Consider the following 26,993-nt stretch of genomic DNA (forward strand, 5'->3'; position numbering starts at 1 on the left):
GTCATGTGGAGGAGAGTCCCGTCACTGTAGTTAAAGCAAAATGTTCACCAGATGATTCTTACACGTGGCCAAGTTCAGAAACCACTGAAACTATATTTGACTGTGATTGCTTTGGGGAAAGCTGTTCACTGGTGCCCCCTTGTGGCTATTTGCTTTTTAAAATAAAGTAAGAACGGTTAACACCAGGAACTCAGTAGACACAAAATTCTAATTCTGTAAGGGACCCCAGAGATCATCCAGTTCAACTCCCACATTTCAGATGGAGACTGGCAACTGCCACACACTATTACAATATAGTGTGATAAATGTTATGCTATACTTTGGTTAAGTACAGGGTGTGAAAAAAACATATGGCGTATCCATGTGTTCCAAACTTCCATTCCATTTTTTCCATTACATCTCCAGGGAATTAAGCTTCCTGAAGCAATTGCTTCTGAGCTAGTCCCAGAGAATGGGCCAGGAGTTGAAGGATGAGAGTATTCCAGTCAAAAGGATGACAAGTACCAAGGCTCAAAGGTACAACAGACCATGATTGGCTCAGTACTGGAAAGCGCAGCAGTGGCCAGTTTTAAGAGCTTGCTATAATTAGCAGCTGGTACTTAGCTAAGCTCATTGCATTACCTTAGGTAATGTTCATAACAATCCTCAGATGTTATACCCTCAACCAACCTTATAAGGTAATGGATGATATTAACCATTTATAGTTTATGATTTTTTTTTTTTCCTTTAAAATTTTTTGAAAAGCAGCTAGCTTTCCAAGGACTACTAATCCTTGGAAAAGCTTATCAAGAGGTACAAAAGCCACTTTTATGTTTTAAAAAGGAAACAATTTATTCAGAATTGCTTTAGAAAACACCTTAAAGAAATGGAATAGCTGTATAAGGTCCTTGGGATAAATCAGGGAAAAATAAAGCTCTTTTAAATTTAATAGAAGGGTAGACAATGCTTTAATTATAAATATATTAAAGTTAAGTGAAAACTTTGAAACTCTGCCTTTCTCTTTCTCTAGTTTCTACTTTGTGGATATAACCTTACCCATAGGTCCTACAGTTATAGTAAGAAGAGTAGGAGCTCTGAAATCAGATATGCAACAACACTGTCTTCACCACATATTAAATGTGACCACATAAATTAACTTTGAATTTCTACGTCTACAAAATGGGGATGATACCTTCCACTAGATTGTCATGAAGAAAACATTAGAACAGATCACATTATATAGATCACTTGACAGACGTAAGGCTTTGTTCTTTCTTCTTCACATCTATGAATCACTGTTTCTCAAACTGTGACAGGCCAACAGCTTAGAAGAGTCTGCTTTCATTAAAAAATACCCATGAATGAATCTTCTTTCAATCCCTCACATTAAGGTGATTTTACATCTATTTTAACAGATTTAATGTTCTAATATAGGGCATAAACACATGTCTTTATGTGTCTATCAGTTTAAAGGAGTTTGCCTTACTTTCTCTGATGCTGCTTCTGCAGGGCTGCCTCTGATAACTGTCCCTGAAGGATGAGTCTTCTTTGCTTATCAATATCTCCTTCCATTCGAGCAAAAGCATGAGAGCCAATGAAAGACAGATCAACTCCTAAGCCTTCATCCTCTTCCTCTTGGTTGTCTGTAACAAAAATACTGTCAATAGAGAGCTTCTGATAAAACTTGACAGGAAATGCTACAAACAGACTAAATACAGCAGTAGGCATGACTGTGAGGTAACTCAAACACTGGGTTAAGGTTATTTTTTGAAAATGAAACTGAAATCAGATTTAGGGATCTGAAGAACTGAAATAATGTAAGAAACCAACTGTCCATGTGTGACAGAAGTTTTAGGAATACATGAAGTCAAATCAAGATAACTTGGGTGTATTAGGATGGCAACAGTAGAATGCAATCATTAGTAAAAGTACAGAAGTAATCATGCAGTATGTGGATTTAAAGATGGATTGTAGCAAGGCATCTAAAATAAAGAGAAAAACAAAGAACAATATTTGGTGTCACTTATCTAGAATTGCTTAAGGAGGGAGCACTTGACTGGTTAGTATATTAACTTCAGTCCTTTCATTAGGTAACCCCTGAAGGAAGATGGATGGACTAGGTTGGCAGGGTATGATCCAAATTCATTAGGATATATTTTGACTCTAATTTAGCATCCTGGTTTTCTACACTGGTTATGCCTAATAATTATAGTGGTCTATAGGAGTTACAGTTTTCACTACAATTTAGTAAGTCAACTCCCTGATTTATCCATATGATCATTTTATGTTTGGCTAATAGAAACTAGTCCTTTGGGAGTGGATTATCTCTTAATTTGTTCCTCACTACCTTGTCAGATCTGTTAAAAAGAATTTTTTTAAAAAAAAGAAAGAGAAAAGAAACAAAACAAAAAAAAACCACTTGGACCAGAAGAAGCTTCCCAAGACAATGCCACCACCTGAAGCCCAGCCTGACAGGCCATCCAACTGGGACTGCTTCACAGCTACTTCACTGCTCCTCAAAACGGGACAGGCCAACAGCTTAGAAGAGTCTGCTTTTATTAAAAAAGACCCATGAATAAATCTTCTTTCAATCCCTCATGTAAAGCTGATTTTACATCTATTTTAACAGATTTAATGTTCTAATTCAAAGTATGAACACGAGGGCCTTTTGAGGCAGTATTTTCTGAGACACAGATGTAAATCAAGCACTCTTTGAGAATGGTGGACAGAAGGGGACCTTTTGGCTCACGAGTATCTACTTCCCAGTATTGGCATCTAAAAGTGGTTTTGCTATTCATTATTCCTTGTCATATGAAATACATTTAGGAAAAATTATATTTTATAGTAGTGGTCACAATTATGAGGATTTCCAAATGACTCTGAGCACATATCAGGGGTGTACTATATTGAAACTCCCTAAAACATATGGGTATCTCTCTAGCAAAACTTGGTTCACAGACAGTTCCTGATGCTACGTAATTCCCTCCATTTGATTTAAGTCTGTATACGGGTAATAGAGAGTAGTCTCCTACAGATTTTAACTTGACGATCATTTAAAAGTGTTTGCAGGAGGATCTCACAGTAATTCCTAAGCTGCTAACTTTTGAGATCAAGTTCCAGCACTGAAATTTGTGAGGCATGTCTCCATTGAAGGGATTTATGAGCTTAAACATGTATCCATGAAGATCAGTATCAGCTGCTATAAAGAACAGATTAAGAAGGGCTCCCATTCTACCATGCTCTACCATTGCTTCAATCTACAGAAGTGTGTAACCTAAAGACACACACAAAAAAACGGTTATTGTATTCTTCTATTCATGTTTAATGTTAGGTCTGGCTTTGAGGGCACTGTTGAAGCTGTGGGAAATTTCAGATAAAGTACCTGACTACTGTCTCAACAGTGTCATGCATGAAACTAAACTTCATGAAGGTGAAAATGTGTCTAACTCTGAATCACTACTACCTAACACAGACTTCCCATAATATAATTATTTTTTAGTTTAAAGGATAAATCTTAACAAGAATAAGACTCTAAATTAAACACCTAAGTTGGTCTTGATCTTAGTGTCACAATAAAAGAGAGCTTCCCAAGGTCTAGCTGAACTTTCTGCTTCTTTGGTGGTTTGTGTTTTATCAGTCCCTTCGCCTGCTTAAGAGGAGAAATAAGGAAGGCAGAACTCACCCTCTGGGGCACCAGGTTTCTCACTTATTCGAATCTGCCGTTCAGGTACTACAGGCTCCCCTTCTGCATTTCCAATATCTGCAGGGAGGTAGGGCAATGATCGACTCTCCTCCTTTAATGACCTTGGGAAGTACAGAGGTAGCAGCTTCCGGTAAGTAGCCTGTTAAAAAGCAAGTCATACGGTGAAAAATAACGAAGTACTACAGCGGGCATCAAGCAGTGCTCAGTGCTATCCCACACACTGTGCCTCCACCAAGAAGAAAGCCCTTACCTCTTCTATTTAGGCTCAGACTTGATGCTGTCTGGGACCCTCACTCAGTTCTTGTGTTAAGATCAGGATATTGTTAGCTAGTCAAGTTAAACATGATTCCCACTCTAGCAATTCCAACCAACTGAACCTAGAATGCATAGCCCTGCCACTCCTGCCACTTCCTTCACTTTACTAGGGATAATCGGTCTTTCAAGATTCAGTTCAGATGCTGCCTCCTTAATCCTCAGGGTTCCATCTGGGTCCATTTGACCTAGGCTTAGCTTTCGAGATTTTTTTTTTAACAGTTCTAACTCTTTGTAAAGGATTGTTATTTTATGACTTGTATTCTTTCTCAGAGATTTCCCAAGGAACAAAGATAAACTTTACTTACAAGAAAAGGAGTAAAACTCATTTCATCTTATAATTTCCATATGGGTTGGTCCACTGGATTCACTTAAAAATCCATGATACATTATAGACACTCAGTGCCCTTATTTTTCCTACATCTTGAAGCATTTTACTTTTTTAATAATTCTATGAATCATTTTTATGATTCATAGTACAGTATTCCTAACTGTACTAAAAAAAGACTGAAACAGAATAATAAGCCAAAAGAATGATGGAATTGCCTAGAAGGACAAAGAAGTCATTCAAGAAATCATTATCTGTCTGTTTTCTTATCATGTCACCTGTAATATTGCATCATCTTTCATGCGTATGAGGTGGGTATGTAAAAAGACTGGAGATAACATCTCTTTAGTCTTTAAAAAAAACTGAGATAATTCACATAACACAGAATTCACCCTTTTAGAGTATACAATTCAGTGGTTTTTAGTATATTCACAAAGTTGTGGAATCATTACCACTATCTAATTTCAGAACATTTTTATTATTCCAAAACAAAAATCTAAGCTCACGAGGGGGCGGAGCCAGGATGGCCGCATGAGTAGAGCAGTGGAAATCTCCTCCCAAAAACACATAGAGCTATGAAAATATAACAAAGAAAAATCTTCCTAAAATAGAGACCACAGGACACAGGACAACATCCAGACCACATCCACACCTGCAAGAACCCAGCGCCTTGCAAAGGGGGTAAGATACAAGCCCCGGCCCGGCGGGACCCGAGCGCCCCTCCCCCCGGCTCCCGGCGGGTGGAAAGAAACCGGAGCGGTTTTTTTTTTTGGCGAGCGCTTTTTGGAAGCCTTAAAGGGACAGGCCCCCGTTGCTAGGGAGGCAGGGTGGCGGGACCGGTGAGCAGGTGCCTGGGAAAGGCGCCTGAGGACAAAGAATATCCCGCGTTTCTCCCTGCGGGACCGGCGGGAAGGTGCCTGAGACCAGTGCCTGAGGATGGAGGAAATCGCGCGTTTTTCCCCTTTTTTTTTTTTCTCTTTTTGGCGAGCGCTTTTTGGAAGCCTTAAAGGGACAGGGACCCCAGTGCTAGGGAGGCAGGGTGGCGGGACTGGTGAGCAGGTGCCTGGGACCGGCGCCTGAGGACAAAGAATATCCCACGTTTTTCCCTGTGGGACCAGTGGGCGGGTGCCTGAGACCGGCACTTGAGGACAGAGGAAATCGCGCGTTTTTCCCCTTTTTTTTCCCTCTTTTCTGCGAGTGCTTTTTGGAAGCCTAAAAGGAACAGGGACCCCGGTGCTAGGGAGGCAGGGCGGCGGGACTGGTGAGCGGGTGCCTGGGACCGGCACCTGAGGACAAAGAATATCCCGCGTTTTTCCCTGTGGGACCGGTGGGTGGGTGCCTGAGACTGGCACCTGAGGACGGAAGAAATCGCGCGTTTTTCCCCTTTTTTTCTCTCTTTTTGGCGAGTGCTTTTTGGAAGCCTTAAAGGGACAGGGACCCCAGTGCTAGGGAGGCAGGGCGGCGGGACTGGTGAGCGGGTGCCTGGGACCAGTGCCTGAGGACAAAGAATATCGAGCGTTCCTTCCCTGCGGGACCGGTGGGTGGGTGCTTTTTGGAAGCCTTGAAAAGACAGGGACCCTGGTGCTAGGGAGACAGGGCAGCAGGACCAGTGAGCGGGTGCCTGGGACCGGCACCTGAGGACAAAAAAAAAAAAAAAAAAAAATCGCTTGTTTTTTCCTTTTTTTTTTCTTTCTTTCTGTTCCCTCTCTCATTGTTGCTGTTGTTGTTTTGGTTTGGAGAGTGCTTTTTGGAAGTCTTAAAGGGGCAGGACAGGTCACTTAGACCAGAGGCAGGGAATCTGGGGATCTCTGGGCACTCTAACCCCCTGGGCAGCAGGGAGCACAGAGGCCCCTTACGGAGATAAATAGCCTCCTGGCCGCTCCCCCTCCAACGGGGCTCCACCATTTTGGAGGAACAGCCCCAACCAGGCCAAGCCCACAGCAACAGCGGAGACAAACCCCAAAGCAACTAGGCAGGAAGCAGAAGCCCTGTCTGCGCACAGCTGCCCAGCACAAGCAACTAGAGGTTGCTAGTCTCCCAGGAAAAGGCTACAAACCAACAAGAAGGGAAGCTCTTCCAGCGGTCACTTGTACCAGCTCTGCAAACTATCTCTATCACCATGAAAAGACAAAACTACAGGCAGACAAAGATCACAGAGACAACACCTGAGAAGGAGACAGACCTAACTAGTCTTCCTGAAAAAGAATTCAAAATAAAAATCATGAACATGCTGACAGAGATGCAGAGAAAAATGCAAGAGCAATGGGATGAGATGCAGAGAAAAATGCAAGAGCAGTGGGATGAGATGCAGAGAAAAATGCAAGAGCAGTGGGATGAAGTCCGGAAGGAGATCACAGATGTCAGGAAAGAGATCACAGAAGTGAAACAATCCCTGGAAGGATTTATAAGCAGAATGGATAAGATGCAAGAGGCCATTGAAGGAATAGAAGCCAGAGAACAGGAACGTATAGAAGCTGACATAGAGAGAGATAAAAGGATCTCCAGGAATGAAACAACACTAAGAGAAATATGTGACCAATACAAAAGGAATAACATTCGTATTATAGGGATACCAGAAGAGGAAGAAAGAGGAAAAGGGATAGAAAGTGTCTTTGAAGAAATAATTGCTGAAAACTTCCCCAAACTGGGGGAGGAAATAATCGAACAGACCATGGAATTACACAGAACCCTCAAGAGAAAGGATCCAAGGAGGACAACACCAAGACACATAGTAATTAAAATGGCAAGGATCAAGGACAAGGAAAGAGTTTTAAAGGCAGCTAGAGAGAAAAAGGTCACCTATAAAGGAAAACCAATCAGGCTAACATCAGACTTCTCAACAGAAACCCTACAGGCCAGAAGAGAATGGCATGATATACTTAATGCAATGAAACAGAAGGGCCTTGAACCAAGGATACTGTATCCAGCACGACTATCATTTAAATATGATGGTGGGATTAAACAATTCCCAGACAAGCAAAAGCTGAGGGAATTTGCTTCCCACAAACCACCTCTACAGGGCATCCTACAGGGACTGCTCTAGATGGGAGCACCCCTAAAAAGAGCACAGAACAAAACACACAATATATGAAGAATGGAGGAGGAGGAATAAGAAGGGAGAGAAGAAAAGATTCTCCAGACAGTGTATATAACAGCTCAATAAGCGAGCTAAGTTAGGCAGTAAGATACTAAAGAAGCTAACCTTGAACCTTTGGTAACCACGAATCTAAAGCCTGAAATGGCAATAAGTACATATCTCTCAATAGTCACCCTAAATGTAAATGGACTTAATGCACCAATCAAAAGACATAGAGTAATAGAATGGATAAAAAAGCAAGACCCATCTATATGCTGCTTACAAGAAACTCACCTTAAACCCAAAGATAAGCATAGACTAAAAGTCAAGGGATGGAAAAACATATTTCAGGCAAACAACAGTGAGAAGAAAGCAGGGGTTGCAGTAGTAATATCAGACAAAATAGACTTCAAAACAAAGAAAGTAACAAGAGATAAAGAAGGCCACTACATAATGATAAAGGGCTCAGTCCAACAAGAGGATATAACCATTCTAAATATATATGCACCCAATACAGGAGCACCAGCATATGTGAAGCAAATACTAACAGAACTAAAGAGGGAAATAGACTGCAATGCATTCATTGTAGGAGACTTCAACACACCACTCACCCCAAAGGATAGATCCACCGGGCAGAAAATAAGTAAAGACACACAGGCACTGAACAACACACTAGAACAGATGGACCTAATAGACATCTATAGAACTCTACATCCAAAAGCAACAGGATATACATTCTTCTCAAGTGCACATGGAACATTCTCCAGAATAGACCACATACTAGCTCACAAAAAGAGCCTCAGTAAATTCCAAAATATTGAAATTCTACCAACCAATTTTTCAGACCACAAAGGTATGAAAGTAGAAATAAATTCTACAAAGAAAACAAAAAGGCTCACAAACACATGGAGGCTTAACAACATGCTACTAAATAATCAATGGATCAATGAACAAATCAAAATAGAGATCAAGGAATATATAGAAACAAATGACAACAACACTAAGCCCCAACTTCTGTGGGATGCAGCGAAAGCAGTCTTAAGAGGAAAGTATATAGCAATCCAGGCACACTTGAAGAAGGAAGAACAATCCCAAATGAATAGTCTAACATCACAATTATTAAAACTGGAAAAAGAAGAACAAAGGAGGCCTAAAGTCAGCAGAAGGAGGGACATAATAAAGATCAGAGAAGAAATAAACAAAATTGAGAAGAATAAAACAATAGCAAAAATCAACGAAACCAAGAGCTGGTTCTTTGAGAAAATAAACAAAATAGATAAGCCTCTAGCCCAACTTATTAAGAGAAAAAGAGAGTCAACACAAATCAACATAATCAGAAATGAGAATGGAAAAATCATGACAGACTCCACAGAAATACAAAGAATTATTAAAGACTACTATGAAAACCTATATGCCAACAAGCTGGAAAACCTAGAAGAAATGGACAACTTCCTAGAAAAATACAACCTCCCAAGACTGACCAAGGAAGAAACACAAAAGTTAAACAAACCAATTACAAGCAAAGAAATTGAAACAGTAATAAAAAAACTACCCAAGAACAAAACCCCGGGGCCGGACGGATTTACCTCGGAATTTTATCAGACACACAGAGAAGACATAATACCCATTCTCCTTAAAGTGTTCCACAAAATAGAAGAAGAGGGAATACTCCCAAACTCATTCTATGAGGCCAACATCACCCTAATACCAAAACAAGGCAAAGACCCCACCAAAAAAGAAAATTACAGACCAATATCCCTGATGAATGTAGATGCAAAAATACTCAATAAAATATTAGCAAACAGAATTCAACAGTATATCAAAAGGATCATACACCATGACCAAGTGGGGTTCATCCCAGGGATGCAAGGATGGTACAACATTCGAAAATCCATCAACATCATCCACCACATCAACAAAAAGAAAGACAAAAACCACATGATCATCTCCATAGATGCTGAAAAAGCATTTGACAAAATTCAACATCCATTCATGATAAAAACTCTCAGCAAAATGGGAATAGAGGGCAAGTACCTCAACATAATAAAGGCCATATATGATAAACCCACAGCCAACATTATACTGAACAGCGAGAAGCTGAAAGCATTTCCACTGAGATCGGGAACCAGACAGGGATGCCCACTCTCCCCACTGTTATTTAACATAGTACTGGAGGTCCTAGCCACGGCAATCAGACAAAACAAAGAAATACAAGGAATCCAGATTGGTAAAGAAGAAGTTAAACTGTCACTATTTGCAGATGATATGATACTGTACATAAAAAACCCTAAAGACTCCACTCCAAAACTACTAGAACTGATATCGGAATACAGCAAAGTTGCAGGATACAAAATTAACACACAGAAATCTGTAGCTTTCCTATACACTAACAACGAATCAATAGAAAGAGAAATCAGGAAAACAATTCCATTCACCATTGCATCAAAAAGAATAAAATACCTAGGAATAAACCTAACCAAAGAATTGAAAGACTTATACTCTGAAAACTACAAGTCACTCTTAAGAGAAATTAAAGGGGACACTAACAGATGGAAACTCATCCCATGCTCGTGGCTAGGAAGAATTAATATCGTCAAAATGGCCATCCTGCCCAAAGCAATATACAGATTTGATGCAATCCCTCTCAAATTACCAGCAACATTCTTCAATGAATTGGAACAAATAATTCAAAAATTCATATGGAAACACCAAAGACCCCGAATAGCCAAAGCAATCCTGAAAAAGAAGAATAAAGTAGGGGGATCTCACTCCCCAACTTCAAGCTCTACTACAAAGCCATAGTAATCAAGACAATTTGGTACTGGCACAAGAACAGAGCCACAGACCAGTGGAACAGATTAGAGACCCCAGAAATTAACCCAAACATATATGGTCAATTAATATTTGATAAAGGAGCCATGGACATACAATGGCAAAATGACAGTCTCTTCAACAGATGGTGCTGGCAAAACTGGACAGCTACATGTAGGAGAATGAAACTGGACCATTGTCTAACCCCATATACAAAGGTAAACTCAAAATGGATCAAAGACCTGAATGTAAGTCATGAAACCATTAAACTCTTGGAAAAAAACATAGGCAAAAACCTCTTAGACATAAACATGAGTGATCTCTTCTTGAACATATCTCCCCGGGCAAGGAAAACAACAGCAAAAATGAGCAAGTGGGACTATATCAAGCTGAAAAGCTTCTGTACAGCGAAAGCCACCATCAATAGAACAAAAAGGAACCCTACAGTATGGGAGAATATATTTGAAAATGACAGATCCGATAAAGGCTTGACATCCAGAATATATAAAGAGCTCACACGCCTCAACAAACAAAAAACAAATAACCCAATTAAAAAATGGGCAGAGGAACTGAATAGACAGTTCTCCAAAAAAGAAATACAGATGGCCAAGAGACACATGAAAAGATGCTCCACATCGCTAATTATCAGAGAAATGCAAATTAAAACTACAATGAGGTATCACCTCACACCAGTAAGGATAGCTGCCATCCAAAAGACAAACAACAACAAATGTTGGCGAGGCTGTGGAGAAAGGGGAACCCTCCTACACTGCTGGTGGGAATGTAAATTAGTTCAACCATTGTGGAAAGCAGTATGGAGGTGCATCAAAATGCTCAAAACAGACCTACCATTTGACCCAGGAATTCCACTCCTAGGAATTTACCCTAAGAATGCAGCAATCAAGTTTGAGAAAGACAGATGCAGTCCTATGTTTATCGCAGCACTATTTACAATAGCCAAGAATTGGAAGCAACCTAAATGTCCATCGGTAGATGAATGGATAAAGAAGATGTGGTACATATACACAATGGAATACTACTCAGCCATAAGAAGTGGAAAAATCCAACCATTTGCAGCAACATGGATGGAGCTGGAGAGTATTATGCTCAGCGAAATAAGCCAAGCGGAGAAAGAGAAATACCAAATGATTTCACTCATCTGAGGAGTATAGGAACAAAGGAAAAACTGAAGGAACAAAACAGCAGTGGAATTACAGAACCCAAAAATGGACTAACAGGTACCAAAGGGAAAGGAACTGGGGAGGATGGGTGGGCAGGGAGGGATAAGGGGGGGGAAGAAGAAGGGGGGTATTAAGATTAGCATGCATGGGGGGGAGGGAGAAAGGGGAGGGTGGGCTGCACAACACAGAGCGGACAAGTAGTGATCTACAACATTTTGCTAAGCTGATGGACAGTAACCGTAGTGTGGTTGTTAGGGGGGACCTGATATAGGGGAGAGCATAGTAAACATAGTATTCTTCATGTAAGTGTAGATTAAAAATTAAAAAAAAAAAAAAAAAAAAAGAAGGAAAGAAAAGGGGGATTACTCCTTAACAGGATAAAACTATTGGTAAATCAAAGATCAACGCATGCTTTAAATATCCTTAATGTTGATCACTTAAAGGGTGTCAGATGATCAGCTATGGAGGTACTCTTTTCTGATAATATTCCTTTCTCTTAATTAAAAAAAAAAAAAAAAAAAGCAGTTACTGTGTGCTGACCTCCAATGAGTTCTGCACAGTGGTATAGAGGGCATGTCAAAGTGTGGGCAAAGGGTCTGTTTGTTTCTACGCAGAAGATCAAGGCCTAGCTTGGATACCCAGAAAATGAAATAAGATACGATATGAGGAGGAGCTTCTGGCATCAGCACTCTCTGGAGGACTTGTGCCGGGGGATGATCATCAAAAAGCCTCCACAGGGATCCGGACGATGCTGCGGTTGTGGCTGCATCCAGCCCACCATCTCCTGGACTTGCCATAAGAATGAGGAGGGAGATGTCTAGGCTGGCATGTGCATACAGTGAGACAACGAATTTGACCGGATCTGTACTGTTGGAACTCAATCAGGAGTTGGGAGGGGTGCAAGTTGTAGCACTCCAAAATCTCATGACTATAGACTATCTATGGTTAAAAGAACATATGGGATGTGAACAGATCCCAGAAATGGGCTGCTTTAATTTGTCTGATGGTTCAAGTACAGTTGGAGAATATCCATCATATCATAGATAAATTTTCACAAATGCCTAGGGTGCCTAAATGGTTTTCTTGTCTTCACTGGAGATGGATGGTAATTATAGATTTGCTTTGTTTATGTCACCGTATTCCTATTATGTTAATATGTGTGTACAAATTAGTTAGTAGTTTAAAACCTATACATACTTAAGGTACTCTACAAGAAGATATGTCAAAGAAATAATCAATCCTCCCAAGTTTCCTTCATATGCTACATCTATAGCTTTTCTTCTTCCTTCCTAATTACAACCCTTAAATAGAATTCGTGCCTCATATCGAATTTACCGAGTATCATAATTCCTCCAGGTGGTAAAGATACCTCGAGACAAGTGCTGGGCATAGAAGCCACAGGGCATAAATCTGCAAAGAAGTAAAAAGCTAACCTTTGCAAACAATATGGCTTCTCTCTCACTTACCAACTTTACATTTCCCTGTATGGCCCCGGAAGATGACTGGTTAGCCAGAGACGGGTAAGATTCCTCAAGGGAGGAACAACCTAAGACAGGCACAGTCGCAGGGGGGCCATCAGGTGAGAATTTGGGGATCAACAGAGGTGAGGCTCAGAACCTCACCCCCCCTGCTTTGAGAGAAATCTTCTGCATCCGAGGATGTCTTGCTGCCCTTGTCTAGCCTGGATTAATACTTAGTCCATAGGCACACACCTGATCATCTGATCGTCTACATTTGCCTTCTTACAGCACTAAACTATGTTTTCTACCTTTATCTTGCATCTACCTACCACTTCAGCATTTTATTAAAAATAAAAATAATAATAATAATAGGAGAAATGTGGGATCAACATATAAATCAAGTACAAAAATCAAACGAATATTCATATTTGACCTGATTGTTTATAGGTCATATTGCATGATCAAAACCGAAAGTTTCTGTGATGACTGCCCTTGTACTGTTCACCATGTAAGAATTTATTCACTATGTAAGAATTCGTTCACCATGTAAGAACTTGTTTGTTATGCTTCAGAAGATTGGAGACTGACGAGAATTAGGCTTGAGGTGGATTAATGATTGTACATTGAGCGTTGACCCCCCTATACTGATTTTTATTGTTGTTAACAACCATTTGATCAATAAATATGAGAGATGCCCTCTCAAAAAAAAAAAAAAAAAAAATCTAAGCTCACTAGCTAGGTTATTCCTTATTCCTCTCTCCCCTATCCCCTAGAAACCATTAAACTTTTCGTCTGTATGGATTTGCCTATTCTGGACATGTCATAAAAATGGAATACAGTATGTGGCCTTTTGTATCTGGCTTCTTTCATTTAGCATAATGCTCACCCATGCCATAGCATGAATCAGTACTTTATTCTTTTTATAGCTTAGTAATATTCCATTGTATCTATATATCACATTTGGTTTATCAATCCATCAACTGATGGTATTTAGGTTGTTTGTACTTTTTGGCTATTATGAATAATCATGTACAAGTTTTTGTGTGGACATATGTTTTCAATTCTCTTCTACATATACCTAAGAATGGGTCTCTAACATTGTGAGGGACTGCCAAACTGTTTCCAAAGGCAGCTGTACAATTTTACATTCTTAACTGGTTATGAATCAGTGCTCCAATTTCTCTACATCCTCACCAACACTTGTTATTGTCTGTCATTGCAATTACAGCCATGCTATAATTACATGCTAGTGGATATGAAGGAGTGTCTCACTGTGATTTTTATTTTTATTTCCCTAATGTTTAATGTTGTGGAACCTCTTTTCATGTGTTGATTGGTCATTTGTGTACCTTTTCTGAGGAAATGTCTATTCTAATCTTTTGCCCATTTTAAAAAATAAGACTTTACTTTTTTAGAGCAACTTAAGGTTCACAACAAAACTGAGAAGGTACAGAGATTTCCCAGATCTCCCATGCATGCATAGCCTCCCTTATTATCAACAACCCCCATTAGAGTGGCACATTTATTATAATTGATGAATCTACACTGACACACCTCATCACCCATAGTTTACATCAGGGTTCACTTGATGTTGCACATTATTATATAGGTTTGCAGAAATGTGTAATGACATGTATCCAACATTATAATAGCATACAGAATATTTTCATCCACTAAAAATCCTGTGTTCTGTCTAGTCATCCCTCTCCCAATTCCTACCCATGATCTTCTGACTTCAGTTTTGCCTTTTCCAGAATGTCATATAGAATGTAGCCTTTTCAGATTGGCTTCTTTCACTTAGTAATATGCATTTGAGGCTCCTCTGTACCTCTTTATGGTTTGATACCTCATTTATTTTTAGCCCTGAATAATATTCTATTTTATGGATATACCACAGTTTATTTATCTGTTCACCTACTAAAGGACATCCTGGTCGCTTCCAAGTTTGGCAAATATGAATAAAGCTGCTATGAACTTCCTTTGTAGATTTTTGGGAGGACAGGAATTTTTAACTTCTTTTATATATTGCTAGATTCAGTTTACTAATAGTTTGTTATAGATATTTACATCTCCATTTATAAGGGATGTTGGTCTATAGTTTTATTTTCTTACATGTAGTCTGTTTTTAACTTTCGTTGGATAGATTTGAGAATTCAGAAGTTTTCATTTTTAGTCCATAATTGAAAAGAGAAGATAACTGAACAAAAAGGACACTTCAGAATTATTAAAGGAATCAGAGATGAATGCAGACAGATAGCAGCACTCTAATGATGACGGTAATATTAATTGTCTATCGTTAACTCTGAGACATTGCGTCTTCAGATGACAATATCCTACACTGATTTTCTCAAATTCAAGAACCTATGCATTAACAATGTATTTCTATGGACAAAGTGGCATTCTCTCAGTTAGTCATTCAACAGGAAGGACTTGACCATGCAGTATTTATAAGAACCTATACCAGCTCATTTTACTAAGAAAGATGTGTTATGGTATTCTTTCATCTTTTATGATGTTTGTGCAACAAAATTTGATATAAAGATATTTATTATGTTTAAATTCTTATTGAACTGCCTAGTATAAGTGTTTTTCATTATCCCTTTACTCTTCAATAAATGATTTACAAATGACAAAGAAAAAAAAGTCTATTGGACCTAGATAATAATTTCAGGTAGACTGAAGTTAAAGAATCTTCTCTGTCCCCTGGTCTAGGCTGGGCACCCAAAGTACTCCTGCAGCACTATGGCTCAGACTCCTACCACAGCACCTGCTGCACTACAGGGTAGTCTTCGTCTAGCTGGCTGTCTCATGATTAGCCCACAAACTCCGTGACAGTGGGAACCGTGTCTTACTTGGTGTATGACAATGGCCAAAACTCTAGCCCAGATTTCACTCCTCAGCTTTAGACTGATAATGCACAATGGCCTGCTGATTATATCCCTCATACTCCACTGATCCCCTATGATTCAACATGTTTAAAAAAGAACTTGTCTTCATCCCCTTTCTTCCTTTCTCCAAAACATTTTCTCCTTTCTAGTTGTTATTTCATGGGTGGCATCATTACCCAGTTATCCAAGCCAGAAACCTAGGAGTCATCCTTAACTTCCCTCTCTCTCTTCCCTTACATATTTATTAACACCAATTCCACCTGAATTTGTTTACTAAAAATTTTTTTTAAATTTCAACATCATCAGTGCCCTTGTTCAGACCTGGTCATTTCTCATTTGGAGTATTACAACATTATCTTTCTCCTTCCAAATCCTCCTCCACACAGCTAAAATTAAATTTAGACCACATTGTTTGCTTAAAGCTCTTCTATGTCTTCCCACTGATAAAGCCTAAGTTCCATAGAATGAGATACAAAGCCTTGAGTGATCTTGCCCCTGTCTAACTCTCATTTTTGCCATACCCAGCGTTACAGTTTATGCAACCATGCCCTTAATGCTATTTCTTACTTACATGCCTTTGCCTATGCTTGTATGACTACAGTCATTTGCCCCACCCTTGGAAAATCTTATTTATCTTTAACAATGATTTCAACTTATGCATCACCTCCTCTAGGAAATACTCTCTAATGCTATGCCAGATGGCAGTTCTATGTTCCTATCCTCCTCATACCTCCATTAATACACAATTATCAAAACTTATCTGAATTTTCTATACCCACCAATAGGCAATGGGTTCTCTGAGGACAACAACCATGACTTGTTCACTGGTGTTTCTCCAGAACCTAGTATTGTAAACCTGAAATATGCTACATATTCAATATAAGGTCCCTGAAAGACTGAATGAATAGGTAAACCTGGTGAAAGAAGAAACATCAAATAAAGTAAATGTGTCTTATTTGAGCAAATTCAAAATTATGTATCATATATACAACTATGTATACTTAGGATATTTCACATGTATTAACTCACTCATTACCACACTCCTGTGACATAAGTACTATTAGTGTTCCTATTTTATCAAAGCACAGACAGGTTAAGTAACTTGCCCAAGGACGCAAAACTAGGAAATAATACAAGCTGAACTGGAGAAAGCACACTATAAAGATATGTAAGATCAAAAATAAAAAAATAACTAATTCTCTAAAATGGCTCAAAATAAAATGAAACATACTAAACCAGCTATATACAACAAAACATAACCCTACTTAGTGCCAGCCACTGGGCCAGCCAGTCACCTGTGTCCTCACCAGGTAGACCAAAGTTTCCCCAGCATAGTAGCACTTTTCCAGTTGTACTGCCCAGGCACTCCACCTTGTAAGGCTTCACTAAGTGACAAGAGCTTACTAGTGGAAAATTTGAGCAAAATGCTCCTTCTTCACTTGTTTTTAGTCTTTAATATGGCGTCTTTTTTCAACAAATGATGATATGGTCCACTGCCAGTATATACACACAATTAGGATTGCTGCTGGCAATTCAGTGAATAGGTAATGATGAGACAAAGGCAAACACAAGTAAAATCAAATTTAAGAATGCAACATAATTAGCAAAATACCTCTTCAAGGTCAGAGACAGCAAATACTACTTTTTCAATGGTCTCCCCATGAACCTCTAGGAATCTCCTTACAGTGCCTAAGGAAAGGAATAGAAAGATTATTCAATAAATAAAAAACTAATCACCAAAGTTTGACTTTTGTAATGGATCACTCCTTATTCCATTCAGGTCTCTGCTCAATGGCTCTTTACCAGTGACACCGGCCCGCACTACTCTTATTTAAAAACCCTTACCTGATTTGCTTTCTTCTAGCTCAACTATTACAGACACTTTGTGGAGCTTCTTGTATACTGCATATCCTCCCTGACCTCCCACCCCATCCACTAGAATGAAAGCTTCACAACAGCAAGAGCTTTATTTTATTCACTGCTTTATAGCCAGCGTCTAGAACATTGTCTGACCACAGAACATTCTGACTCCAGACAATTCTCCCTCATCCAGTTATTTTTTATTCCCTGGGGCCTCTCTCTTTGACCAGGATGATCTAGCACAAGCGTCTTTCCATTCATTCAATTACAGTATTAGATGTCCTACTCAGCCCTTCATTCCTGTAAAAATCCTATCAAACTAAAGCTAAATTATTTTTTTCTTAATTTCTATGTTATCTTTATGATTCTCTATCAACTTCCTAATAATGAGACCTAATGGCCTTTTCTCAGTCCTTAACTTTAACTAGAGTTTTCTCCAGCTTTATTTCTAAACAACCATGCCTCATCTTTTAAAAATGACCTCCAGGGTTCTGTTCACATTTTTATTTTCTTATGTATATGTATTTTATATATTTTTGCTGATTAGGTACGATTACAAATGCTGATGGCTCCCAAATATTGCTGAATTCCCTACTACCTACTGGGCATATCTGCCCAGATGACCCAGAGATTTCAAACTCAACATGTCCAAATGTGACCCCACCAGGTCCAAACCTGACCTACATCTTCACCCTAAAACCTGTTCCTTTACTTGAATTTCTTATTTTAGTTGCATAGCAAAATTCAACCACTCTCTCAAGCTAGAATTCTGTCTTTTATTGACACTTCATCTCTTCCTTCATCCTGCATTTTTAATAGACTATCTTGTCTTTTAAATTCTATTGCTGATATTTCTTTTTTTTAAACTTTTTATTAAGGTATGATTGATATACACTCTTATGAAGGTTTCACATGAAAAAACAATGTGGTTACTACATCTACCCATATTATCAAGTCCCCACCCATACCCCAATGCAGTCACTGTCCATCGGTGCTATTGCTGATATTTCTAACACCTATTCCTTCTCTTTTAGCTGCTCTCATGCTCTCAGTGCTTACAAAGTCTTTGGCAATAAGCTCTTAACTGTGTTCTTGTTTCTCTCACTTCCAAGCCTACATATTCATGTTGCCTATGTTACCCTCCTCCCTAATGTTTTTGATGGCTCTTCACTGCTTCTAAGTTGAGATCCAAAGCCCTCATGCTTTAGCCAAATCAGCTTCTTTGCTGTACTCAGAAGACATCATTTACTTTTATGCTATCCCACCTCTGCTTGTATGGTTACCATACAAGCAGAGGTTACCTTTGACTAGAAAATCATTCATCCACCATAACCTTCTTTTTTTTCAAGACCCAGTCAAAAGCCATCTCCTTCGTGTAGAACTCCACCTTTCTTTGTGCTCCTCCTATAATCTTCTGAATACCCTCAATTTGTGAACTTTTCACAGCATTTTATAGTTAGACTGTGAACTTTTTGAATGCCAACTATATTTTACATTAATGTGTACAAGCCTAGCACACCTTAGAACATGGCAAGCAATCAGTCAAAAGTAGTAACGGAATTAATATTTTTTGGCTCTTTATCTGCCTATTGCCTGCCTTGTTCAAATCCTGTATTATCAGAACCCAGCAGAGCAGAACAATTTGTTGAAGGACTACCTATTCATAATTCTCCCTCTGTTAGGTGACAGATTTATTTTTCATTTCTCCCTCTATTTTGCTTGAATATTTTTTTAAATGAACTTTCAAAAAGAGATTTTCTTCTATCTTATTTACTTTGATACCGAGTTTTAATATTCACACATAATAGTTTCCTAGCATATAATTGTGGGATTTCCTTTGGAAGACAAAATATAATGCCAAATAGTAACCAAACTGAATTCCTGCAGAAGGGTTCATTCAGAAAAGTCTGTGGAAAGGAGGGAAAAAAAACGATGTCATGGCTGTAAGGTTTTAATACTGCCTGCCAGTTCAGAGTTTCTCTGTGCACTATTCTCTGCAGCCAACTGGGTTGTCATGTGCCTAACTTTTAGTGAAAACCCCTTAACTCATGAGAATGACATCTGGCACCATAAAATTCCCAACCTGGAAACACAACAAGAACAAAAACTGCTGTCTCACCACTGTGTCATCTTCTATACAGCACAGAGCCTAGCACAAAGTAGTCACTCGAAGTTTTGTTAAATGAATAAATAACCTGATAAATTTATTTCAGTGCAGATGCTTCTTTCTTCTGGAGAAAAACTGCACTACACATGAACTAAGGTAAAAAAAATAGTCTTGATACATCCAAGAAGATACTACTTAGATTTCAAATGAAGTAAATGTTGATAATATTCTAATAACAAAGCTTTTGGTACTAAGGACTTCAAGTTACATCATTAGGTTTTTTTCTCAGCCTATATATACTATAAAAATGTGCACGACACTTACTTCCCAAATGCTCAGAGTATGCAAGCAAAAGGTACAATTTTCTGTATATGTGCGTACTTTTATAATGAGATGCTCTAATTCTGCTGCTAGATATGAGGTGGAACAAGGCAAACAGGCATAAGATAAAAGTTAACCTTCCATCTTAAAGCTTTAAATTTCCTTTGGCTAATTAAATTCCTATACATTGCTTCATCAAAGTCTCTTATAGCCATTGTTGATCTTCACCTGCTGTTACTACAATTACTGCTCTAAGTTGAATGCTCTATGGTACTGTATTAAGCGATTGATCTTGGGCTATGGAGCTAAAGTTAGATTGATAGAATTGGGACCAAAAACCAGTCTTTTTGACTCCCTTTTCAGGGCCTTTTTAACAAAATGATGCTGCCTCTTTAAATCCTAATACACATAATTAATAAGAAATAGAGACACAAAAAAAGGCTTAACTCAAGTTGAAAAATGATGGGGCTAGGTGGAATCAGAGAATGCTGAGGTCTGTAAAAGCCTTGCCAGGAAGAACTTTATAAAGGCAGGATCTTTGCCTTGGTAAGGCACCACTGAGAATACATGAGGACTAGCTGTGACATAGCATTTCCCATTAATGCAGTTTTAACTCAAACATAATGAATTATTTGATATAACAGACAGGTTCCTAGATTTAGGAATCAAAAGACCTGGATATATGTTCCAAGTTTGCATAATACTGACAACATGAAAATTTTGTGAACCTCTTTATTTATAAAATGGATGCCATACTACCTAAAACACAGTGTTATTGAGGAAATAAAATGGAATTTCTTTATCCTTTTAAAAATACATATTTCTTGAGCAACCACCATATATAAAGCATTCTTGACATATGGAAGCATTGGAAATACAAAGGTGAAAAGATCTCTGCTCCTCAAGAAGCTCAATTTTAATACACATAAATACAAACTGAAACTATATGCTTACTATAAAAACCCTGAGCAGTAAGGATCTTAATTTTAAAAGTAGCAAAATAAGACTAAGACTGAACATGCTCTCATCCTAAATTCTAGGCTATATAATAATAATTTTAAACATTCAAATATCTTGTGATTTTTTTTGGTGGATATAAGACTTTCAGCACCTCATCTTTAAATTTTAGAAGTAGAAAGAGGTCTTAAAGATCACCTGGTATAGATTCTCCTCCCAAACAGGAATATCTGCAACAGATGGTCATTTAGCTTCTGCATGACCATTACTGGTGACAAGAAGTTCACTTAAAATGCATTTTTATTACAGATAGTCCTTTCTCAGATGGGACCAAATCTTCTTTGTCATTTAGCCTTAGACCAACCTTCCACAGTTGGAGGCCTTATCCACAATCCTTATAAGGATCTGTGAACTTCCTGAAATAGCATGCAAATTCCCTATGCATGATATTCCCCTTTCTTTCATTAAATGCTCAGTGTAGTTTTATGATGACTCCCAAAGAAGTACAGAACCATTGCTCTAAAAATGCAGCATAGAGTCAGTTCTCAAGTACTCTCTCCTTCAGATATTTGAAGACCACCACCAAATACACTAAACAAATGCTCTTCTTTAGGAGAAATACCACTGATGTTTCAAACAGTTGACTCTGCAGTTTGTCAGTGTCTCACCAGATATTCTGAATTTTGATTTAAATACCCAGGGCACTGGCCATACTACTTGGCTTGGTATCATTTTCAAATTTAATGAGTAAATCTTTAAGCCTCTATTCAAATAGATAAAAGTATCAACCTGAGAAAGTAAACTGAAACTGAAAGCTCAGCAACTTTATCAATACAAAGTTCCCTCCAGGCTGCCATGATCAGTTAATCAACTCTCCCCTTGGCTGTAACTATTTAACTAGTGAAAAAAAAAAATTAAAGACTCAATTTATGTACAACACCCCCATCCTACTTAGGAAGTGCTATATCAATTTACATGTGGCTCCTTCAAGGTCACTTACGAAGTGCTATGTGTGTTGCATCCTCTAAAGGATAACCTCTTTTTGCAGAATTGATGACACAGAATCCAACAGAAGACACTGGCTGCTCTCTGTAATCAAACAGAAAACAGTGGTCACACTACCAATGTTCACCACACCTACTACACACACAACTAATTTAAAAATGCAGTTCAACTTCTCCTCTATGCCTTCAACAAATCTACTATAGAAATCGGCCCAACTGCACTATTTAATAATTATATTAAATGCAATTTATTTGTACCATTTGGGGAAAATATATTCCAAGTAAAGACTGGGTAAAATGGGAACAGATTAAATTCTCAAGTCACCTACATCCATCCCTTTTATTCTATTAATTTTGAGAAGACAATTTTATCTTTGGGGCCCTCCTAATTTATTGAAATACTTCAAAATTTGACTTTAACATCTAGGTTTCATTTTAAAACTGGGCCTTGTGTGTAAACAACATATGGCATGCTGTGTCCAGGAAACGAGTAAGCCGTACTTTGCCAGCTGAAGCACATTTCTGTAACAGCTGTACAGGGAACTCTCAGCTGCTGTGCGATAGCGGCTCTTGTATTTAGGTCCCACTGTGTGAATGATGAACCGGGCAGCTAGGTTAAAGCCTTTTGTCAATTTTGCTTCACCTGTCCGGCAACCTGGGGACAACGGAGCAGACATCAATCATGGAGACGTTAAAAACAACAACAAAATGATGTGTAAAATAGAGGAAGGATTAATAACTTAGGGAAATGTCAGTTAAAAATATGGATTTAACACAAACATTTATCTCATTCCCAAAATGACAGTGAAGCAGTATAGTAGGTCTAAAAACAGAGAAATAAGAGAATGGGAAACAACATGAAGCAGATAAGTAATATCAAATTTTTGGAAGGTAGAATCTATGAACTAGAAGTAACTGATTCACCAAAGCAGAGAAATCTAAACGCTGGCAGAAATGCAGTAATCAGTATGAAGTAAGCTGGTTTGTACTGAAAGGCAGTTTGGATTCCAGACAGATTGCTTTGATTCAAACCCTGAGTATACCACCTTCCTTCTGTGATACTCTGGGCAGGTACCTGGCCTCTCTATGCCTCCATTTCCTATGTTACAGGATTAAATGAGTTAATATAAGCAAAGTACATACATGCATTAGCTAGTATTCTTGCAGAATATCAGAAAGGCTAAAAAATTGGAGGCGCTAAGTTCATCTAAAGGCTATGATGGAAGGTGGGGTTAAAAAGAGAAACAGGCTGAGTTAAGTTTGCAAAAAATCAGGGAAATCTGCAATAATCCTGCCCTCAGCCAGCACAGCAAGGTGATGATCCCTTTATTACCACATCATTAGGAAGGTTTATGCTCTGGAGATGCCGAACTAGAGAGTTTCTGGACTCCAGAAGCCCAGACACAGCTGAAAAGAGGGGATTTAGTTAAAGTGTTAAACTCAACAGTGATAGCTTAGTCTCCTGCTCCTGACTTACAAAACAAAGACATATGCATTTCTACCACTAGAAGATTCCCTTCAAGGAAACTAAGAGGCCCAACCAAAGGATCTACAGATTCTGATAACTGAGGAATGATTCCCAAAAAGACAGGTTCCTGCTCATCATCTATGTCAAAATCCACCAAGCAACAACCCTTGCCCATGCACATAAAGCTTCTCAGTTCCTTCCTCATAAATACAGCTGACACTCAAGGATCACCAGGAAGTAAAGAAAGCCTCTAGCAAAAGGCGTGGGGTGGGGGAACAAATGCTTAAGAAATAGACAATGCTGGGAAGGCAACTTAAAAAACAAAGTACTCTCAACACTGTAATTACTACTCTCCAAAAGGTAAGAGAAGATATAGTAGCTCTGAAACAAAAGAATGTCATAGAAAAGGAAAATTCAGAAACAGGAAAAGCACTTATGTATCTGACAGCCAAGTGCAAACTATGACAGCAGAAATAAAAAGTTCAATAGATGAGTCATGTTACTGTTGAAGAGATCTAGAAAATAAAAAGATAAAAAGTAAGAGAGAATAGCTATGAAAATTTAAGGATTAAACAAGGAGGTTCAATATCTAATAGGATTTCTTCAAAGACAGAACTGAATACAGAGGGAAGGAAATTATTAAAGACATAACACAAGAAATTTTCTGGAACTGAAAGATACAAGTTTCTAGACTCAAAGAGCTTATGGAATATCCAAACTACATCAAGGCATATCACTGAGAAATTAGAGAACATAAGAAATAAAGATGGAATCACAAGGTTCCCAGAGCAGAAACCAGTGACATACAAAGCACCAGAGGTGAGAACAGCGTTAGATTTCCTAAGAGCAATAATGAAAATAGAAAACAGTGAAGTAATGCCTTCAAAAATTTGGAAAATTATTTGTACCCTAGAATTCTGTTTCCAACCAAAGTACCACTTAAGTGTAAAGGGAGAAGATAGATCTCAATAATTTTGTTCCCTTGCATCCTTCTCAGAAATCTGGTAGATTTCCTCACAAAAATGAAGGAATACATCAAAGAAAAAAAAAAGACCTCATGAGGTCTAGGAAATCAGGGTATCCACTTCATTAAATAGAAAAGATTTCCCAGGATGGTAACTGTGCAGCAAGCATTAATAAAAGTCTGGAGAGGAAAGCGGGATGGGGGGTTTCTAAAAGCGACCTTATTAAGAAAAAATGGAACTGGAAGATAAACAGGTATGTTTGACTTTACTGAGAGGAAGTTTACAGTTACATCTAAAAATCTGGGACTGAATCAATGATAGGTACCTAGAAAATAAAATAAATTAATAAAATCAATTAATAACTTAAAGGAAAAATAGCTGTACACAAAGAATGTTAACTTGTTTTCTAATCAGCTATGAGCAACGATTATACAGTGTTATAGAAATGCTGACGATGAATACCGATCTAATAAGAATGTGACAGACCGATTCAGGGGTGGTGAAGACAGGAGAATGTGTGAGTGTCGTATGTGTATAAGAAGGAGGAGAGTGAATGCAAAAAGTTTGATCTTAATTTCCACAGTAAGAGTCAACAGGTAATGGAAAGAATGAAAAAATATACAGTAGTTTCAGCATATTATTTAGAAATAGAAGGTAAATGAGGAATTTAAAGGTTTTTGAGTACTTGCCCCTGGAGAACAGGAATCAAAGAAGGAAAGGTTAAGGCAGATGGTTACTGTTCCTTAATACATTTTGACATAAAATTCCTTGACTTTTAAAACTATATACATTGATCAAACAGAGCTGTAAGCACAAAATGCTACTCAAAACAGAGAAAAGAAAAAGTTCATTTGGTTCTATTTGAGTCAGCCATTAAGTTAATTTTGTTTTATTTTGAGAAGTGGTAATTAGAAGAATTGAGCATTTATGCTGCCCCTCTAACAGAAACTTTATTTCAGAGTAATGAATAATGTCAGTTACTGAAGAAATGCTCTACTTTACAGAGGAATGCTAGATAGTAAATGTCGATATAATAACAAATTTATAAAACCACATAACTTTGTAAACTTAATGAAATTATTGATTCAGACAAGGACTATAATTCTTGCTAAAACTATTATGTGAAGGTGTGACAGTGAAATGGACATTTCCAGAGCCTAAATAACCCTATATTGATTAGTTTTCAGTCTCAAAGGGTGAATCATAAATTTACCTGTACAAATAGAAGGATCAAACTGTCACCACTCTAATCCAGAGAGCCATTTTAGTATCAGTAATGGTGTGCTAATGGTCAATTAGTTTTTATATAGCTCCTGTTACAGTACATTAAGCACACAGTACATCACCATGAAATGTTTTAGTCAAACTTCATTATATTAGATGTAACTTTCAGTTTATAGGAAGAGATAAAGCAACAAACTAAATGGTACTTCAAGTGAGTCAAGTAAATCCAGGTGGGACATCTTGGAAAACATCTTGGCCTGGTTCACTCAACAAGTCAGTGTCATAAAAAGGGGACTGTGCTATATTAAAAAAAATTAAGGGATGTAATAATTCGATGTTATGTGTGGTCCTGGAATGGATGCTGGTTTGGATAAACTAGCTGCACAGCGTATTTTGGGGCCAACTGGAAAGTTTAAATACATGAGGTAATTTCTGAAATCAAAAGCTGAGGAAAGCAGAGTACAGAAGAGTACATACACAAGTATCTTATTCTGAGGACAGCATATATATATTTTATTTTGGTAACAAAATATTTAAGAGTATATGCATGTACCCACATCCACATACAGAAAGATTCAGAATGATATAAGTATATGTATACTACAATGATAATAGTGGTGATCTTTGTGGGGTAGAAAATTTGTTTTCACTTATTTTTAGTTGTGTGCACACAATTTTCTACAATTTACATTTACTGCTTTATAACTAGAAAATAATTACTTAAAATAAATGATATAAACATTTTACTTTGATTTGGAAAAAAAAAAAGCAAGCAAGCAAACATGTATTTGGGTGGTCAGCCTGCTGAATCAGTCCTAAAGATCTCTCAGGACAGTGTTTAGAAACAGAACAGAATTTTAAGTGTTCGGATATTCTGGTTTTTGAAATCATGCCTTTCCTTTAATAGCTGCTAACAAAAACTCAGACTCTCAAGACTAAAGTTAGGTTAAGTACTGCTGCATTGCTTTCCAATCTTTCACTCATTCTTTCCAGCTCAGATTTCTCCTAACTCAAAGTTCAAGTCCTGATATCACTAATTAACATTCAAAACACAATCCTGAAAGTATTTTTAATCCTTACAAAATGAATACAAATTCACTGAATCAGTTCACTCCAGCCCTAAGTCTGTACATCCTTTGCTAAGAGCACTGTTGCAATGATAACCTGAGTACCTGAGTGTTAAGGATTAGTTAGCACTTTTCAACTTTACTTACTTCTCTCCAAATCTTTACATTCACAGTAGGAAACACAAAAGCTGCTTTAATACTTACAGCAAAAAGAGTGCTATTTGTAGAAGGACAGAGCAACCAAAAAATGTAGTGTACATACTTCCATCCTACCAAACCCAC

General features: G+C 38.0%; 1 protein-coding gene across 7 annotated transcripts in view; it reads right to left on the reverse strand.

Moving 5' to 3' along the window:
* The window catches only part of GDAP2 (ganglioside induced differentiation associated protein 2), a 108,086-nt gene that overhangs the window by 53,978 nt on the left and 27,115 nt on the right, over positions 1 to 26,993 (reverse strand). For all 7 annotated transcript variants that reach the window (XR_005062095.2, XM_073234487.1, XM_037021198.2 and 4 more), the window contains exons 4-8: positions 22,489 to 22,642; positions 21,984 to 22,072; positions 17,351 to 17,427; positions 3,662 to 3,821; positions 1,466 to 1,622 (exon numbers count right to left, since the gene is read on the reverse strand). Coding sequence is in view for 6 of the 7 variants with exons in the window: in XM_073234487.1 (XP_073090588.1) it covers positions 1,466 to 1,622; positions 3,662 to 3,821; positions 17,351 to 17,427; positions 21,984 to 22,072; positions 22,489 to 22,642 (637 nt within the window). In the remaining variant the exon portion in view is untranslated. The remainder of the gene's footprint in view (positions 1 to 1,465; positions 1,623 to 3,661; positions 3,822 to 17,350; positions 17,428 to 21,983; positions 22,073 to 22,488; positions 22,643 to 26,993) is intronic.

The sequence above is a fragment of the Manis javanica genome, chromosome 4 (assembly GCF_040802235.1).
Source record: "Manis javanica isolate MJ-LG chromosome 4, MJ_LKY, whole genome shotgun sequence".
NCBI classification, from domain to species: domain Eukaryota; kingdom Metazoa; phylum Chordata; class Mammalia; order Pholidota; family Manidae; genus Manis; species Manis javanica.